Below are 19,922 nucleotides of genomic sequence, written 5' to 3'. Positions count from 1 at the left end.
TTGCCCTGTATACTGTGTATATTTTTGTAACTTATCATGTACCAATTGTTTATGTAACCTGTCCTCAAGAGTATGTGCCCGGTTGCCCCTGGGCCTGGTTTGCGCTTTACAAATAAATTAAACTTCAAACTTCAAACTCCTCAACACTACTGGGATGAGAGATGTTATCACACCCAGTTTGAAAGACTTGGCTTTTCTTTTGAATTCACCCCTAACCCCCAATTTCACTGACATGCGTATCAATAAAAGACTGAACAATCCAAACAGAGTCAGTCTTTTGTACACGTTATATCATACCACTGGAATTTATACAGCGTACCGCTGCTATTTGCATGGTCTCCAGAGAGTGGTGGGTTAGGTTAGTGCAGAGAGAGGAAAAGCGCGAGCCAGCTTTGCTGCTGGGTTGATGGGTTCAGTTAAGAAGTACCTGGGTACTGTATGCAGGTCTGTTCCTAGGTAGTCTGTGTCGAGGGCATGGAGGCATCCGTGTCTAGATGGGAGTCTTGTGTGTCCATGGTGCTGGGGTGCACTGGCTGAGGCAGAGGTAGTACTTAAGTTGGTGTAGAGGTGTAGCAGTCTATTGTTTGAATCTTAGAAAAGGAGTTTAAAGTGATGTATGCAAGTGGCATAGGTGACCTGCATATAGTGTGCTTGAGAGTGAAAAAGAGAATGTTAATGTTGGGTCAAATTACTCATACCGTGAACAAACAAATCTAGAAAGCTAAATAGAAAAATAAAGTGGGTGTGAGGAACTCGGCCATCCGCATGGTGGGCATGCGCTCACCTGGTCTTTTTAAAATGTTTTATTAAATGTGTGGGGCTAATCCACACACATTTTCCTATGCTCACACCACGACAAAAGCTTAGACCCATGTACTCTGGGTGGACACAGCCTAGAGGCACTGTCTGCTGTGAGAAACCTGACAGTGTTCTCCCACCTCCTCCCCGGGGATCCTCTATTCAGGTGGCTAGGAAAGGACCATCGCTGGGGGTGGACAAACGATGGAGGATCACCGGAGTGGAGGGTCAGGGGGGATTGGGAGGAGAATGCCCAAGGGTGAGACATGGTATTCCCCATTACACCTAAAAACCGTCTCCCTCAGCTTTTATGCGATACTTCCAATCCCATCCCATTTCCCCCCCTCCCCATTTCCAACATGTACTGGGACCAGTAAGAGGCAACCGGGAGCAGTGAAGATTACCCATAGACAGAATAGTGAGAACCAGAGAGAGGCCTACCTCATTACACCACTAAGCAGTCCTACTAATAGAGTCAGGCAAGGTCAGGCACTTTACTTTGATCATTCACACCCGACTCCACTCGACTCTCAGTTAGGGTACAAAAGGTGTGGCTCTGCCCAAGAAGTTGAGTGAGCTGGGGATGCTGGTTGGAACGTGGAAGTTGCAGCACGAGAAGCCTGCAAATTCCAGAGGAGAGCGTGATGCCGAGACTCTGACTTTGTGTGGCTGAAGGGTTGCAGTGTGGTGAGGGAGCTGTGTCTCCATGGAGCTGGAGTGAGGAGAGTTGCTAATTATTGTCTGTGTCCAAGAGAGTGCTCATTCAAGGGTTTCTGAGAGGCAGTCAAGAAGCTGCTTGCCAGTGCTGCGCTATCAGAGAGAGAGAGAAAGAGAGAAAGAGAGGGAGACCCAGTGGCATGCATGTGGCTGGAGCGGGAGCAGAGATTTGAAAGTGGAAAGCAACACTGAACAAGGAAAACAAGGTGCGTGAGCTGCACAAAGATAGAGAAAGACAGAAGAGAGGGCACGAGTGACCCAAAAGCAGGAGAGAGGGTGCACAGCAAAGTGAAAAGAGTGTGCCTGGGGCACATCAAATCAAGATGAGTGTGCAAGAGGCACAGCAAAGAGAAAGAATGTGCAGGAGTGCACTGCAAGGTGGAAAGAAAGGGGCAAGTGAAACAAGACAGAAGAAAAGATACAAAGCGTGAGGAGAGGGGTCAGAAAATTGGTGTGGCCGTGCAGGGGTGGAGCAAAAGCCTTGCGTTTTTTCAAAAGTCTCTGACACTGCCCCATGGAAGGAACTTTAACTCTTGTTTGAGACCAGAGGGGCCTATACTTGGGGAAGGGAACCTGACAAGAACAGTGTCTTTTCGTTTGGAACCAGAAGGAGATAAGCTTGGGTAAGGGACCCCCAGGTTACCCAGAGACATTGTGAACTTTATTTGTTGCAAGAGCCCTACATTGAAGGTTCTGGGGGCAACCCTTTTTATGTTGAACTATCTTTTTGAAACTGGCAGAACTACACCTGATGGTAAGGCCACCTGAAACCAGTCGTGGTTTACATTTCTTTTTGAGCCAGAATTTTTCTTTAAGAAGACCCCAGAAAACGAGTGAGGGCAATCATAGGTTTTGACACAGACAGACTTTGGTTTTGGACTTCCGGACATCAACAGCCCGTAGAAACATGTGACAAAGGTTTTCAAACTGTTACTTTTGAGTGTGTGTCTCTCCCGATACCGTGCCTGTCTCACTCCGCCCTGTCATTTTTAGTTGGAATGCAACAGCCAGAAGTGCACTATGTCATCTCCAGAAATGGGGAGAACTGAGCTTTCCCTTGGCATGGCCATCCTGATTATCTAACAAAGGCTCCATGGATCCACCCACCCAGCTCTTTCATTAGGCCCTGTGACTGGTGGCAGCGATTAACATACCAATAGAGGGTACTTCAAACAAGCCCACACAGGGTCTGGCTGCAGAGGTTAATAAAGGATACAGGAGACCCAACAATGTTTCATATGTAACTGTGTCAACCTGAAGCCTGCTCCCGCCCTCAGTATCAATGACAGTGATCTGTCATGTATGGACTGTTTACAGTAAGCCACCCCACGAGGGGGATCCCATTCAGAAGGTATGAGAATGTGGTTTGCAGGATCCAGAGAGTCTGGTCTAACCGCTGCTTCAAGGGAGACCTGCCGCTTTAACGGGGACCACATAGAGAAAACCACTAACCAGAGAGACTCTTTGATGAACAACAGACAGGAAGATGGGTCGATATAGTATCACAAGGGAGTGTGGCCAGAGCTCTTTATGCTGAGGGGTTTCTGCCATTTTAGTTCTGGGGCACACCTTGTTCCTGTTTTCACCCCTTTGCCTTTCCTGTTGCAAAGCACTCAGGTGATGGCCTCACGCATACAGGAGATTGTTGGTAGGGACGGTAGGATTGGTTCTTTAAGGTAGGCTTAGCCTACACCAACCTCTGTGGCCCACTAAACATTAAAAGAGCGCTGGAGCCCGTCTTTAATAATAATTCACATTTATATAGCACTACGTACCCTCAGGCATCTGAGCGCTGCTTATTACCCACAGTGTGTGGTGCTCATTTATCGGTCTCAGAAGGATGAAAGGCTGAGTTTGGCCCTGCCGAGATTCGAACCTGCACCGGCAGGGTCTGCACAGATGTCAAAGCGATCGCTCTACTAGCTGTGCTATCTGACCAGCTGATCTTCAGATGATCTTTCAGAGATCATCTGAAGACTTCACAAGAAGAAAGGAGAACTCAACCTTGGACCCTGGCTGAAGGTACAGTCTGCCTTACATCTTCCGCCAGAGAAAGAAGGCCAGAATATCCAAAGAGGAAAGCAGAATCCCTCCCCTAAACATCTCCCATGGAACATACAGGGAGATACAGAACTCAAGAGGACATGTTCGTATGGAAATGAGTGTCCCACACCCTAGGTGCTTTAGAGTAAGGCAAATCTCATAGATAGCAATGCAAGGTACTAGGGGAGAATAGGACTGTGTTAAGAACCCCGACACGGATACAATATCACTGTTATTATAGATGCATAGACTTAGTGTGCGCATATAAAGAGACGCTATTTTATAGTTATGGAACACACATTCAGCCCTATATGGTTGCCCGGGAAACGTAGGCCCAACAGAGAAACATGACCAGGCCCAAACGCTGAGGACAGATGAGCCTGCGCTGCTAATTCCCACAGAAACTTCGCCTTGTTCCCTGCCTGTAGCAATTATTTAGTATTGCAGAGAGGAATGTGCCCTGCAAGGCCATGAGACAGCACCAGGCTTCTTGCAGTGTCCATTCATCACAACAAGGCCAACAGCAGACCTCCAAGCCCCACCCAGCCCACCACGAATGATAGTGCCGACCACTGACCCAGTCCAAGAGCCCCTGCATTCCATGATAGTGAGTGACCCCAGCCCATCAGCCATAAAACCAACGGTCATAAAAGAACTGAACACGTGCAACCATTTCACCTCTTCCCATAAATACACCCTTTGTAGTACAGGGAGGGATAAATTATAGATAAAAGGGTGGAAGTCTTGGGTGCAAGGAGTGCGATATAGCCAGAACACAGAATGTGTGGGTCAGTACGATTGTATTTCTTCACTCCCCCCTGATGCTAAGCCTCCCAGGTGCATGCCATAATGATGTAGTAGCATTAGCTCACAAGAGTAGCCTTGGAACAGCAACATTTGAAGCGCCTGACCTTCTGTCCCTGAAGAGATGAGCCCAGCTGACCCACGTGGGGAAAGACAGACAGCAAAGATGAGAACCGATTATAGCCTGGCATCCCATATGGAGCAGGACCATGTATACTGTCTATCATCTGCGCAGGTTTAGACCCTATGGAGGACGTCATTAGTGATGCTGTGAACTTTTATAATACATTGTACATGATGACTGAACCAGAACGTTTGAGCATCAGAGTCCTCTGCTGACACCTTTACCTTTCGTACAATTAAACCTTGCTATCCTTGCAAGCAGTCTCTTGGCCTTTTTTCCCTAGAGGGTTGTATTCTTTCTGGCATGAACATTACAGGGACTTGCCTTCATTTGGTACACCCCAGTGGCCCTGCAGGAGCTGTCTTTGCGGAATCCTGCCTGCTCTTTGGAGCGGGGTGCAGACCCAAGGAGAGTTGCAGGCCGGTGTTGGAACCCCATGAACGCAGGAGTTCGGGTGAACGCGCGCACGTGAGTATAGCCTGCAAGGGATAACAAAGTAGGGTTGGATGTATGGAGCAGTGTGAACACGCTGCAATTGAAATTGGGAGTGTGGCATTCCTGTGGAGTGCGTCGGTTTTTGTTTTTTCACGACTATTTTAAGGATATTAAGGAAAAGAAAAAATGCAAGAGACAGAACCTCCCCGAGTGAGGGGAGAAGGTGGAGCCACAATTATTGTTTAAACAATAAGGGAAAAGAGGAAAATACATGGGAGCTCTGTATAAGTAGAGAGCTTGGGAATAGTAGTGGTTCTTGTTTTAGTTTGTTTTGTTAAGTGCATTTTATGGTGTAAGGAGAAGACCCAGGAGGAGCGTGTTTGTGATTTGTGTAAATGTGTGAGGGGAGCGTGAAGTCAGTATACAAAAAGCTATAACTGGGAACTGAACTGTATATTTTTGACCGCACTACTGTATAACTGTGGCGCAGCAGCATAGGTGTAGCAACTTCTACCAGACACACGGGAGACGCAACTATGGGGGGAGAAACGCCAATAGAGAACATGTGCCAGGCCCTGCCTTTGAATTGTGGGAGAATTAAGAAGTATGACAACCAGTGGGTGACCGAGACTAGGAGGAGGAGGAGAAGGAGGGATTCCACGCTCCTGGTCAGACGAGGGCTCCTTTGACAGAAGCGTGTTAAAACACATGTCCGCCTTCTTGACAGCAAAGTATAAAGGGAGACCATTGCAGAATAGAAGGGAAGTATTGAACCACTGGAAAATGTTTGAGGATACAGAGCATCCTAAGGTGGAAGGAACGACACATGACAGTAACAAAGATATAAGCCCAGGAGAAGGCGGGAAGAACTTGGTGGGGACAAAAGGACTATATCCACTAGCAACCATGACAGTCTGGGTTACGAAAACATAGGGTCACGAAGAGGGGATGACGAAGAGTGGAGCGAATACAATGAGGTTGAAGACTATGAGGAAGGAGACGCAGAGCAAGCGCCTCAGCGCTCCCCGGGGGTGGAAAGTTTGTGGGAGGGAAGATTGAGGGAGAGGTTCAGCAGGATAGCTTTAGCAAGGAAAAAGGGAAGTGTAATTTAGGGTGGAAAAAGCAAGATGAGAATGCAAATGCCGCTGATACAGAAGGGAACAGGGAGAGCACAATATGTACCATGAGCACAGATGGACAAGAATAATCTCCTGAAGGCACTCGCAACTTACAGCAGGTACGGGGAAGTGGATATATGCTTTTGAAAATAACACAGCAGGGGTAATAGGAGACATTAAAACCTTTTTGGTGGCTGAAGTTGTCGACCAAGCAGCAGATGTGTGGGTGAAGGCAGTGTACCCGGGAGTAACACTGAGTAACAACGCCTATGATGGAGCCTCGTTCAACAAGATCACAGCTAGGGTATGGGATGCGCTGCAATGAGCCTTCCCAGACACTCCAGATTTACAATCCATCATGCAGTGTACAATGGGGGATGATGAGGATGCCGTGCAATTCATTCTTAGGGTCCAAGAAATTCAGAGAGCAGAAATGGGCAACACCTGGGACCAGTCAACCCCCCTTTTCTATTTTATAGTCAAACAGGGCCTACCTGAGGAAGTACATAAAGCGCGTGATAAATTAGCAGGGATCGAAGCGAAAGTATGGCCCGAGATTCAAAGCATTATAGTTCACCATTGCAGGAGAATAATAGAGCGCGATAAGGAAACGGTTCAGAGGCGACAGGCAGAGGAAGAGAAACTAGTGTAAAACTAATTAGCTAAAGTAGCTGTAGTGGCATCATGGCCAACACTGACACAGACGGAAGAGGGAAGGTAGGCCCCTAATGCTACGAATGCCAGAACAGCCATGGTGTGGGCTGAAGGAGGGCAAGGACAGTGGGGCAGAGACCCTCAGTCCTATGGTTGTTAGTGGCAAGGACGACAACAACGAGGTCGAGGTGGGTTTCGAGGGCCGAGCGAAGGGGGGTTTGGGGATATGGGACCAAGAGGAGGTTGTATGGGGCAGTGTTGGACATGCAGGAAGTGGGGACATTTTTCGAGAGAGTGTGGGAACAGACAGGCTGTAGGATATAACTACAGTAAGCAAGATTACGGCCCCGCCACAGTGGACCCCTCAGGGTCCACCCCCCAGGATGTCCTCGATACCATATGAATTCCATCTAGCCTACACACAGCTAGCCCTCCCCCACAGATGCCCGGTCCCCCTCCACTGCGGCACCCACAACAGGCAGTGCAGCATTGTCAACCCCACCCCAACATGCAGCAGGCACGAAGTCTGAACGCCTTTGGCGGCACGCCTTATGGCACAGTGGCCCCATTTCAAGGCGCTACAGTGGTAGGGGGGAAACCCTTTCTCATTCCCTGGGAACAACACATACCCTGACTAGGACAGCCCACAAAGAGCACTTGCATGTCCATTCCTGTCAATGACCCTAAAGCCAGGAGAGGAACCGTTGGTGGGGGCAGAGATAGAGAACAAAAAATTCATCATAAGTCGTGCATTAGTGAAGGTGACTTCCCGTTATCAGGCAAAAATTCTCGACACACAGGGATTCTCTGGGGCTGTTTTAACAGTTCCATTCACAAAAGATTTAGACGTAAAGGTGGGGGGTGGTTGTGAGGGCTGCCCTCTTGTATTCCGAGAGCTCTCCCGTCAACTTGATCGGCAGGGATCTGCTTAGCAAAACTAAACATGACGATGTCATTCACAGACAGCGTTATCATCTCAACTCCTGGCATGTGCTCAATGAGGACAATGCTCGTGATACATGCCATGGCTAGTGAGGTGATGGTGAGGGGCATCCCCGTCAACCCCGCCATGTTCATTTACGGCATCACAGTGCTCGCACAAGCCGTGCCTCAGATTACCAGAGCTTGCTGGAGAGTACCTACGGATTTCATTGTTTGGCCCATAGTGTGCCCAGAACTAGTTGCAGGCACAATACTCTCCCTGGACCTAGAGGGTCTGCAGGTGTCGGCCAAAAGAATTGTAGTCCTAGGTACAGATACTCAGGGATGCCAATGGTGCACAGTTTTATGCAATGACCCCACTATACCCCTCGAGGAGTCGACAGATGCCGAACTGTTTGAGGACAACAACGATAACGGGGTAATAATACTCGAAATAAGCATCCCCTGTGAAATCATGGTACAGTTCAGTAGGGTACAGAGCCCCCCTCATGGCTGTTGTCATGCCACCCCCATTCAGCCAAGCAGACTTACAACAGGTCCCCACACAATTATGGACAACCAACCCACACGATGTAGGGATGCTGAAAGAGGTAACCCCAGTAAAATAAATACATTTTAAAAAATAAAAATCACATTAAAGAATGGAGCAGTGTTACCCCAGGTGAAGCAATACCCACTATCCAGGGAGGCAAGCCTTCCTACACCATGGGATCATAGTGCCCTCTACCTCACCATGCAATACGGCCATATACCCAAATAAAAAGGCATCCGGGGTACAGTTGGAGAATGATCCAGGATCTACGCCCCCTCAATGACGTAGTACAGACTTGTTCCAAACCCGGCATCCATTTTGTGCAGTATCCCCAATTTTACAGTGGTCAATTTAAAGAATGCCTTTTCTCAGTACCCCTGCACCCAGACTCACCATACCTCACAGCATTTACCCATGGCGGAAAGCGCTATGACCATACTCGTATGCCCCAAGGGCACTGCGAGGGTTCCAGCATATTTAATGAAACATATTGCACGAAGATTTAGGTAACATTCAAGTACACAGCACAGTAATTCAGTACGTAGACGATTTAATGGTGTGCAGCGGCAGCGAACAGAACTGTCGCAGAGACTCCATTGCTCCATTACAAATGTTAGACCGCAAGGGGTATAAAGTCGACAAGGCCAAACTCCAGTATTGCCAACATGAAGTCCTCTATCTTGGGCAGCCCAATTCTGCAGACGGCAAACTAATTATCCCTGACAGGGCAGCAACAGTGCATGCCACGCCCAGACCAGTCACTGTAAAAGACATGCAAACATTCTTGGGGTTGTGTAACTATTACAGGGCTTGGATTCTGGATTACACAGCATACACCAGGCCACTCTTACAGGGCCTCAAGGAAGCACAAAAAGAAAAACAGTAAAATAGAGTGGACTGCAAACATGATTCAGAGTTTCAATGATTTAAAGGAGGCGATTTTGACAGCCCCCATTCTTGTCCACCCAGATTACATGCAGGAGCGTTACATATTATCACACTCGAAATGGTACACTTATGACAGCGGTACTAAGGCAAAAGAGCACAATGGGCCACAAGTCACTGGCCTACTACAGTGGTACACTAGACTCAGTGATGCAGGGACAATTCACATGCGAACAAGCTCTTGCTGTAGCTGCCTTTGCCTTTGAGAAGAGTTCTACATCTCAGTGACTTTGTATGTGGAACACTCAATATTTGCTATCAAAGAACGAACCAGGTCTACTCTCACCACTGAGCTGCATTCAGCATAAGAGATTATTCTCTCAAGCCTACATATCCATGTTGTAAGGTGTAAAACAGTGAACACTGCTACGTTCCTGATAGAACAGTGCACAGACGAAGACTTACAGCAGCATGACTTTGCAACTTATGAGGGCAAGGAGGATATCCCCGAAGCCAAAGACAGCCCTATGGAGGAGGGCAATGTACTTTTAGTTGATGGGTCAGCGACAATCGACCAGGACACAGGGCAAAGACATGTTGGGGCAGCAGTGGTGCGCCTAGAAGCAGGTGACTACGAGACACTAGTAATTAAAAGATTGCACATGCATTACTCGCACAAGCAGCAGAACTCATAGCCCTTATTGAAGCACTTTAGGCATCAAAGGGTGTTATGCGACTATTTATTCAGACTCTGCCTACAAACCTCAATGGTGCATGCAGGTCTTTCATGCTGGAGAAAGAGGGGTTTCTGGCAGGCAGACGGAGCACCAGTGCAACATGCCACTCTACTTAATACTCTGATTTCTGCCCTTGCAGAACCATCTGTAGTGGCGATTGTCAAATGCGCAGCCCACACAAATAACATTGACAAAATCTTGCTGGGAAATGCAGCCGCCGACGTGGCAGCAAAGGCAGCAGCCTATCTCCCTGTGCCCACACCGGCTAAGTATGTCATTGCAGCCATCATTGTGAGGCCAGACACAGACCCATACACACCCTTGCCCATAGCACAGATAATAAAGCTTCAGTGTAGGGCACTGCAGGAAGAACAAGAAATTTGGCTGAAACGTGGGTGCGTGCAGTCTCCTACTGACCTCTTATGGAGGTAACAATGCACTGGGAAGGTAGTGATGCCTGTGGAACTGTTACGCACAGGTTTTGAGCAGTTGCACTACCCATCGCACAGCTCCAAAGAACACATTGCAGCACACATACAGGAAGATCGGTTTATACCTAATCTCCAGGAACACCTCGACGATGGTCGTTCAATGCACCAACTGTCAAGTGTTCAATACAGAGATGACACTCTGAACATTGCGAGGAACCCTGCCCCGCCCCATCGGGCCATTCCGCAAGCTCTATATTGACTATGCAGACATGGGTGAGAGATGCAACAAAGCTTGATATCTCATTGTGGTGGTGTGCTTGTTCTCGCGATGGGTCGAGGCCGGTCCATGTGCACGCCAAGTGTGCAGCAAAATTCCTCATACATGAGGTATTCCCCCGATAGGAGGTATGTGATATTCTAAGATCAGACAACGGCACTCACTTTTTCAATTAACTCTATAAAGAAATTACAGCACTATTGGGCAATAAACACTGCATGTGTTCCATTTATCACCCGTAAGTGAATGGTATTGTAGAATGAATAAACGGCCTCCTCGAGGGTAGGCTCTCTAAGTTGTGTAACACACTGAAAAATATCTGGGTACACTGCCTGACCCTGGCCCTGTTCAATGTGCGCACCCAGCCCAGCAAAGACAATCACCTCTCATCCCATGAGATAGTGACTGGCAGACGCATGAAGATGCCCATCTTCCCTCTGAGGTGGCCATCAGATGCCCATAGGGCTGAGACAATTCTGGGGGGAAGAACTGAAGGCTTAATTAACAAATCTAATACGTGCGATCAAATGTGCCTTACAACAAACCGCATCACTTCACCCAGATGACACCCAAAACGTTACAGATCCACCAGCTGAGGCAGTGCCAACCCAACCACTGTTGCCGGGGGAGTTGGTGTATGTCAGAGTTTTGTGAGAAAATGGAACAACCCCAGGTTCAATGGGGCCTACGAAGAGGTTTGCTCCACCCCTCTCGCGGTAAAGGTGTAAGTGCTTCGATATTGGATACACCTCTAAGACATTCATAGGGCCCCACCGAATGCAACACCAGAACCCTAAAATCTAATACAACCAGTCTACCTCACCTCACTCACCTTAATGCGAACAATACAAGTGCATGTAAAAAGAGAGTTGAACATGGATTGCTGCTAAAAGCATAAGCTCAGTCCACTAAACAAGTCTCTCCTTCTCGCTCTTCCCATCCTTTGGCCTCCCCTCCTTCTCCCTTCCCTTGCCCAACCCGTTATTGTTCCTTTTACAGGTAAAAAATGAAGAGTTCAACGTCTAATTGTTACCTGAATAGTGATAGAAATGTTATTAATTATTCTAGGATGTATTCGTATCAATGTGGCTTACAATTTACAGCCATTTTGTTTACCTTCCTCGTGTTTTTGTTAGGAATATATTGGGGTCATCTTTTATTTGGGCAAGCCATCTAAAAGAGGGGGCAGGGGCAACCAGACCCCAGAGCCTAAACCTGAATGAAAGCCTAAATGAAAGCACATCCTTTAATTTAACTGAACCTATAAATGTGACTGTATATATGTATAGTACATCCCAAGCAAATAGCACCAGCACCCGTATGACTGTATGTACGAATAGAATGTTCCAACTCTTTTGTAGCACAGTTAGTAGTGGTAACACTACGATTAGCAGGAATACAGTACCAAGACGATATATATCACGCCATGACAGAATGAAAAGACAAGCGCATAGACTTAAATATGATGCGTACCATATCCGTCATCCCGAGCACTCGAACAGTTGGTAGACAAATAGCAGTTGCTACGCGTTCTCGTTAATACTGCATGCATCGGGGGCACCCGAGGTTCTGGTACCACAGGAAGTACCAATTATAGAGGCACAATGCCCGATTCATCTTGCGCTATGTAGGCTCAAATGCACTTTCCAGGCACGCAAATCTACAACTTGTCAATTCAGATGCCCAGAAATGCAAAACCATTCTGACCAACACCGACTGCCTAAAACAACCATATTTGGTGATCGAAGGAGCAAAATATGTCAACAAGTGGCAAGAAACGACCCTCACTTGAAGAGCCGAAGGACTTCTAGGGTTTCCAGAAAAAAACTGTGGCCCTCGTGGAACAAACATGCGCACACATATGGACAGAGCATGTTGCGAAACTGACATGGATTGCAGCCATGGAGAAGCTGATCAAAGTACACCAAGAAAAGACTTAACTGTGTTTTTCTGTGAAGGAACTGTCTTTGTCGGCTCAAATGAATGATGCAACACAACAGTGTTGATTCCACATCTAAAGAAGAGCACAGCAGCACTGATGGACTACTACTGGGTGTGTGGCCAACAAGCGTACTTGCACCTTCCGCTCTCATGGAGGGGCTATCGTTCGCTAGCTACTGTACCGTCAGCCCTGTTAGTATTCCCAGAAGAACACCTGAAAGGGGGGCACTGCCCGACGAAGCACCCCCAGTTCCCCTGACGATCACAGCCCAACACACGCTGCCAACAAGACCTTCGCATCCACCCTGAGAAAGAACCATATGGCCAGCTGCAGAGAAAAAAAGAGAAACTATCTATCCAAACACTCATCAGAACTTCTCAAACAAATACCTGAAGAATACAAGCTGTTCACATCGGCAGAGACATTTTTCTCAATCCTATTGCTACCCGTTGTACAAGCACGAGCTAATGACAAATGGTTCTAAATTGTGTGCAGGGAACTGGTCCAGCTGGCTAACGGCACCGAGCAGGGGTTCAACGTCATAAGGGTTGAGCTGCGTTCCCTAAGGCTAATGACAATGCAAAACCGCTACGTCCTCGATATGTTGACGGCAATGGAAGGTGGCGTGTGCAAAAAGACAGGGAGTTCATGTTGCACATTCGCAACTTCCGAAGATGCTGAGAATGGGACTTTGTCGCAAGTCATTGCTGCAGTACATAATCTAGGGGCCAAGATGAAAAAGGAGGCTAACTTACAGGAACAAGACTGGTTTGCACTCACTTTTAGTTGGGCCCCATCCTGGCTCAGAACATTGGTGTCTATCATCGTGTTTGTTTTGGTCATCTTTTGCACATGCCAATTGGGTCTCGGGTGTTGTGCCAAAACAGTGCCTAATAGCGCAATGGTGATGGTCTCGATTGGCATTCCAAAATTACCTTGTCATAGCAAAATGGAAATAGAGGTACAAACTAACCACCCCATTCCTCACATGGTCCCTATCCCCTACGGAGATAAAGTTGACTGATTGAACCACACAATCCTTGTCCCTCTCCCACACCCGGAACATCATAAGGAAATATGGGTAGATTTGGCAGGGGATGGGGGCTGCATTTACATGACATATACACCTGAAGAGTATGCGTGAAAAGGAGAAAGCTTACGACATGGGTCTATGGCCTGGATGACAAAGGGAACGCCCCTCCTATCAAACTGCAGTGACAAGGGAAAACGAGTGCACATATGGGGAAGAATGTGTAACTGTAGAAGCGACGAAAGGGGGGAATATTGGGATGGAAATGAGTCGGTCCCACTCCTCTCAGCGCTTTAGAGTAAGGCAAATCCCATAGCTAGCCGTGAAAGGTACTAGGGGAGACAAGGGCTGTGTAAAGAACCCCAACACTAGTACAATATCACTGGTATTATAGATGCATAGACTTAGTGTGCACACATAAAGAGACACCATTTTATAGTTATGGAAGACACATGCACCCCTGTAAGGTTGTGTGGTAAACGTAGGCCCAACAGAGAAACATGAACAGACCCAAACGCTGAGGACAGATGAGCACACGCAGCTAATTCCCACAGAAACCTCCCCTTGTTCCCTGACTGTTGCAATTATTTAGTATCGCAGAGAGGAATGCGCCCTGCAAGGTCATGAGACAGCACCAGGCTCCCTGCAGTGCCCATTCATCACAACCCGGCCAACAGCAGACCTAACCCCCACCCAGCCCACCAGGAATGATAGCGCCCACCACTGATCCAGTTCAAGAGCCCCTACATTCCACGATAGTGAATGACCCCAGCCCATCAACTATAAAACCTATGGTCATAAAAGAACTGAACATGCGCAACCATTTCACCTCTTCACATAAATACACCCTTTGTAGTAAGTAGTACGAGGTACAGGGAGCATCAATTATAGATCAAAACGAGGGTCAAAGCCTTCTGTGCAAGGAGTGCGATATAGCCAGAACACAAAATGTGTGGTTCAGCATGATTGTATTTTTTCCCCACCCCCTGGTGCCAGTTCATAAGCCTCCCAGGTACATGCCAGAATGATGTAGTAGTAGTAGTAGCATTAGCTCATAAGGGTAGCCTTGGAACAGCAACATCTGAAGCGCCTGACCTTCATCCCTGAAGAGATGAGCCTAGCTCACCCCCGTGGGCAAACACAAACAGCGAAGATGAGAACCAATCATGGCCTGGCATCCACTATGGAGCAGGACCATGTATTCTGTCTTACCAATCAGCTGTGCAGGTTTGAACACTGTGGAGGACGTCATTAGTGATGCTGTGAACTTTTATAATACACTGTACATGATGAATGAATCAGAACGCTCTCGAGCAGCAGAGTCCTCTGACACATTTACCTTTTGTACAATTAAACCTGGTTATCATTGTAAGCAATCTCTTGGCCTTTTTTCCCCTAGAGGGTTGTATTCTTTCTGGGGTGAGCGTAACAGGGACTTGCCTTCAGCCTCTGCAGAAACATTCCTGGATAAGAAGTGCTGGAAGGTCTCTGAACCTATGATCAAGGACAAAGCAGCTGTCTGCAACACACTCCTCATCAAGTACGACACAAGCCCATTGAAGAAGCTGGGAGAAGTGCCTCGACAAGCACCTACCGACGTCCGCCTTAAAGGACATTTCTGAGCCAGTGGAGTTCCTCGATCCATAACCGACAGCAACGCGGACCGTTGTCAAGCCGCCAATCGCTTAAAGACATTAGAGGTGTCTCGACCAGTGCTTCAGAACTGCACTGAGACAACGATTCCTGACCCAAAGCCGCCGTGTAGGCCAGCCTGCAGCCGTTCGTCTAGCTTCGCTCGCCAAACTGTCTTGTCGCCATATACCCGCAGCTGACCCCTGCCTCGAACTCAGTCACAGAAGCCTGCAAAGTGCCCTGAAGCCAGCTCAAACACGTTGATCCTCAAGAACATCTATAGCACAAGGTACATTGCGCTTCTGTCCCCCTGGTCCTTCCCACACGGCCATATAGACATTGCAAGACCCATTGCTCCCCTTGTGGTAAAGCCAAGAAACGGTTCTGGTTCTAAGCCATATTAGCTCAGTTGTGCCAGAATATTCATGACTATGTTTTAACATCTGTATTATTGATGGTGAATAAATGTTGTTTTATTATTTGGTGATAGCTTCCTGATCATAACGACAAGGAGGATCTATACCCCAGTCTGGCTGTTGGCTATTATCCGTACTATTATGTGTGAAAGGGTGGGGTAGCCCGTACTCAACCTTCGGTTTATGATATGAATAGTTCCTCATGAGTCGGCCCCCCATAACAAAAAAGAGGGCTATACCCATATGTGTGTTTGACGTCACCATAAGGCACAAATAATAAATAAAGTCAAGTTCCTCCTTCCAAACTAAGGTTACAAGCTAGAGAACCGTTGGAGTTTACATGATACAAAGAAATATCACTACAGAACAGAAACAAAGCAATGATAATTATAAAAATCCAGTGCTCATGCCATTTTAGCACCTAAGCTACATGTTTTGTGTCAGGGCAAAGAAAATGGGCAAGGTGGCGCTATATAATACCATGGAACATAACATACCATTCTGGGCACCGTGGTTTTGACAGCCTGTGGAGTGTGTTAAAGAGCTAATTAAAACTGGGCAGCAGCCTCGCTCTGTGGAGGCATTCGCGTCCATAGGTCTTGGACCCTGCGCCAGTGAAGTGAACGGGAATCCATTGCTTCTCGAACTTTTTCGTGCTCTGCGGCTCCCCTTTGTGTTTGAACACCATTGGCAATCATTTCATAAAACGGTGGCACGAGTGGTTTCACTTTCACTTGCTGAAGAGAGCAGCATATTGACTCGCCCCTGCCCGCTTACCCTGCGTGTATAAGCACCAGTGGTCAGTCCTGTTGCTTCTACGCTCCGTGCTGTCCGTCTCATGAACTTCGGGGTCCTCAATGCGCCGGTGCGTGTTAAGGTCGCTGTTGCTAACACGGAGGACTCGGCTGAATGCTCTCCGTCAGAGTATTGCTCAGGGTCTGTTCCAGGAAATCACGTGCTCCACAACAAACTGAAACTTACAAAAGAGGTATGTCCAGCGCATATCAGCAGAGGTCTGTTGTAAGTGTAGGCACTCGTCACGATGCTAGCGGCCAGCATGTTGACACATGGCTACACTTCGTGATATGATGTGATATGGCATTTGTAACGCGCCCGTACACAAGTGTTTCTAGGCGCGGCAATACCGAAACCAGCCAGGACACAGGAAGCACAGGGAAGATGGCAAACAAAGCGCCGAACCTTTCACCACATACTCGTCACAAGTATAGACACATGGCATTCGTTGTGTGTATGTGGTGAGGGATGATCCCTCCTCACTGAGATGACCATGTTTGCAGTCCTTACGAAACAGTGCATTATGGGACACGTAGTTTTGAATTCCTCTGCAATTTAACCATAGAAGAGTCATTGCCTGGAGCACGAACGGTATAGTGGAAGTTCTGCATTACCTCCACGTCCACTCTTCCTCGTCACAGTACTTACTTCATGAGGCACCCACCTCCGACACAGGACCTTCTTTTATTTCTTTAAATCCCTATAACTCCTCCCCCACATCCATGTCACTCAGTTTAATTTTCCCTGCCTCCAGCAGGTTGGACTTTTCCTTCCCGGTGCGGGGCACTGGGGAGCACCGATTGCTGGCCCCCTGTGGGGGGCTGTGTGGCGGGGCCCTCGGCTCCCTCAGGTGCAGCGCTGCTGCTGGGCCCCCTGCGGGGCTTGGGGTCACAGATGAGCTGGATTGCCTCACTCGGTTCTTTGCTGGGCTCTGGACCGCAGCATGAGCATTGTGTCCCGGGTCCTGCGCGGCCCGGGGGAAGATAAGGAGAGGGGAGGACTTGGCTTGATGTGTTTCCCCTCTCCTCCTGTTTTGGCCATCTTGATTCGACTTGGCAGTATTGGCTAGCCTTCCCTTTTGTTGTGAGGCCTCTCTGCTTCCTGTCGTGCGGTGACATTGGCAGAGAGTCTTTGGGAGTGCGGGGGCTCTGTTCTGTCGCAGGCATGTCACATACCACCCGCTCCTCAGAGACACACGGCCCAGGATGCACCGGATGTTAACTGTATTATCTGGGGGAAGGTAAGGAGAGGGGAGGACTGTGCTTGATGTTTTCCCCTCTCTTGCTGGTATGGCCATCTTGACTCCTTCGACAGGCCGGTTTCCTCGTACTCTCTGTACACATCTTTATTGGAAATTATGGCAAGCACTTGGCAGTATGGGCTAGCCTTCCCTTTTTGTTGTGAGGCCTCTCTGCTTCTTGTCGTGGGGTGACTGTGACAGAGAGTATTTGAAAGTACGGGGGCTCTGTACTGTCCAGGCATGTCACATACCACCCGCTCCTCAGACACACACAGCCCAGGATGCACCGGATGTTGGCTGCATTCCTTGCATGCTGCCTGTGACTACGGCGCAGATTTGGACACGTCTGCAAGCGGCCGGAAGGGTACCGGCCTGCCATAGTCTACACTTTGGGTTTGAGTCTCAGCGGTGCTTACTCGATCCTTCATCCTTCCTAGACCGACGCATTGGAACCATTGAGAGCATGGGGCTACCAGCTACTGGATACAGGGCTCAAGCCACCTCTCAGTCATGTGGTGTGTTTGGGTCTGTGCTAGCTATGGACGCAGACTCCTTGTCCTGTCCTCTTCGTCTAAACTGCGCGAGGGAAAGTCACAGGAATTGATTTGCTTTTCCCTTGTCCGGCATGGGATTATGGAAAATGCATCATGGAAGTAACGGCCATGCAGGGGGTTCCCAGTGTCTCTTCTTTTAGGGCCTAGGTCCTCCAGTGCCGACGTGTTGCTTTCACGCCTCCCCTCAGACTTGTGGGAAGTGATAGGGCACATGGTGGCACATGTCTGTGCTTAGAGGGGTTCTCAGAGCCCCTGATGCCCGTGGAGGGGGATGTCACTTCAGTGGGTTTTCCAGTATAGACATACCCCAGGTAGGGGGTTGCCTTTGATGTCTGCTATCCGGGATGGATTGCTTTGCCCCGCTTTGTGACAGTACTCTTCCCTTTTGACGCCAGCCTGGTGGCTCCTCTGTCGGCTGAGGGGGCCATAGTCTGCTGGACTTCTGGGCTGTCCTGTATCTTCCTTTTGATAGGTCAGATCTTTTTGTGGGCTGACAAGCATGCTGTTATATTGTGGTGCAGGCCTGTTTCAACGTCCTGTGATTTCCCTCTGGTGCAAGTGCAGTGACTGGAGGTTTTCCCTGGCTCCTCGTCTCTAACTTCTCGGAGGTGTATGGGACCGGTGGGGTTTGGCTTCCTGGGTAATGGGCTCCTTCCGGAGGGGGGTATCAGTTGCCGTTCCTGTCTCCTCCTGTCCAGGTTTGCATGGTTAGGACTTTGGTACCCAGCTCACGGTCCAAGTAGTTGGCCATGGGATCCGTTCTCTCCGAACGGTTGTTGTGGGTTACCATCTTGCCCGTTCCTCTCCCTGTTCAGGGTCAAGTTTTCTACTTGCGGGTGTTCCTGGTCCCTATGCCTTCTAGGATGTGTCACCTGCTTATGGGTCTCAAGACCCTGCACTGCTTGTCCGGACGTCTGGGGAGAGCGTACTCTGGATGTTGTGCAAAGGGGGGGGGCGCTTGATGGCTGTTCTGGGCTGTGCTCTCAGAAGGCAGTATGTCTCGGCTCGCCTGTTGCTGAAGTTACGGGGCATGTGGCGTCTTGTGAGTTTTCCGGTTCCTTGAGCCCGTCTTCGGTTACGTCCCCTGGTGTCTTATACTCTCTCCCACTGGCTCACGACATCTCGGCTTTCGTAGTTTTGTTTTCAGTGTCCCCAGCGCTGCGAGTCTCCCTGCTTGGTGGCGGGGGGGTTTCAGGTCTGCAGGCTGAGGTGTGCATGGTACTTCCTCCTGTGGCCTCTCTTACTACCAACACCAGCAGAAAGGGTCTACATGGGGGTCCTCTCAGCTCAAGGGATGTGAGATCTGGGGAGAGCCGGCGAGCATCCAATTGGAAAGAGCTGTGCCATTGTCCAAGCTCTGGTGTACTTCGAGGAGTTGCTGGACGGTCGGCGGTTTGGTCCGATCGGACAATACGACGGCCTTGGCATATGTCAACTGCAAAAGGGGTTCCGGACGCTCCTTGAATGCTCTGGCAGCGCTGATAGGCACCTGGGAGGAATCTCATCTGGTGTCTCTGGTGGCCTCACATATCAGAAGGGTGGACAATGTTCAAGCAGATCTTCTCAGATGCCGGTTTTCACTCTTCTGCGGAACTGGTCCTGTTGGCCCATGTCTTTGCGGTGACCTGTGTCAGATTAGGGTCCCTGGTTCTAGACCTGTTTGCATCCCCGGCCTCAGCAGAAGTTCCCCTCTTCTGCTCTTGGTTTCAGGCCGAGGGGATTGGGGGATGGTCGTCCTCTCTGTACAGTGGCCTTGGGGTTTTCCTTTATGCCTTTCCACCTATTCCCCTTCTGCCCCGGGTGGTTTGGCGCATCA

General features: G+C 48.8%; 1 protein-coding gene across 3 annotated transcripts in view; it reads right to left on the bottom strand.

Annotated features, from left to right (window-relative positions):
* The window catches only part of NMI (N-myc and STAT interactor), a 471,986-nt gene extending 455,346 nt beyond the window's left edge, over positions 1-16,640 (bottom strand). The window contains exon 1 of one of the 3 annotated variants that reach the window (XM_069616491.1): positions 16,295-16,640. Coding sequence is in view for 1 of the 3 variants with exons in the window: in XM_069616490.1 (XP_069472591.1) it covers positions 16,015-16,111 (97 nt within the window). In the remaining 2 variants the exon portion in view is untranslated. Of the gene's footprint in view, positions 1-16,014; positions 16,181-16,294 lie in introns of those variants that run through there. The other 2 variants (XM_069616490.1, XM_069616492.1) reach the window with 2 other exon arrangements.
* Positions 16,641-19,922: the final 3,282 nt, after the last annotated feature.

This window comes from Ambystoma mexicanum, chromosome 9, assembly GCF_040938575.1.
Source record: "Ambystoma mexicanum isolate Mex_15411 chromosome 9, UKY_AmexF1_1, whole genome shotgun sequence".
NCBI classification, from domain to species: domain Eukaryota; kingdom Metazoa; phylum Chordata; class Amphibia; order Caudata; family Ambystomatidae; genus Ambystoma; species Ambystoma mexicanum.
The sequence above is the reverse complement of the archived record's forward strand: the minus strand, read 5'-3'. Positions and strand labels throughout refer to the sequence as shown.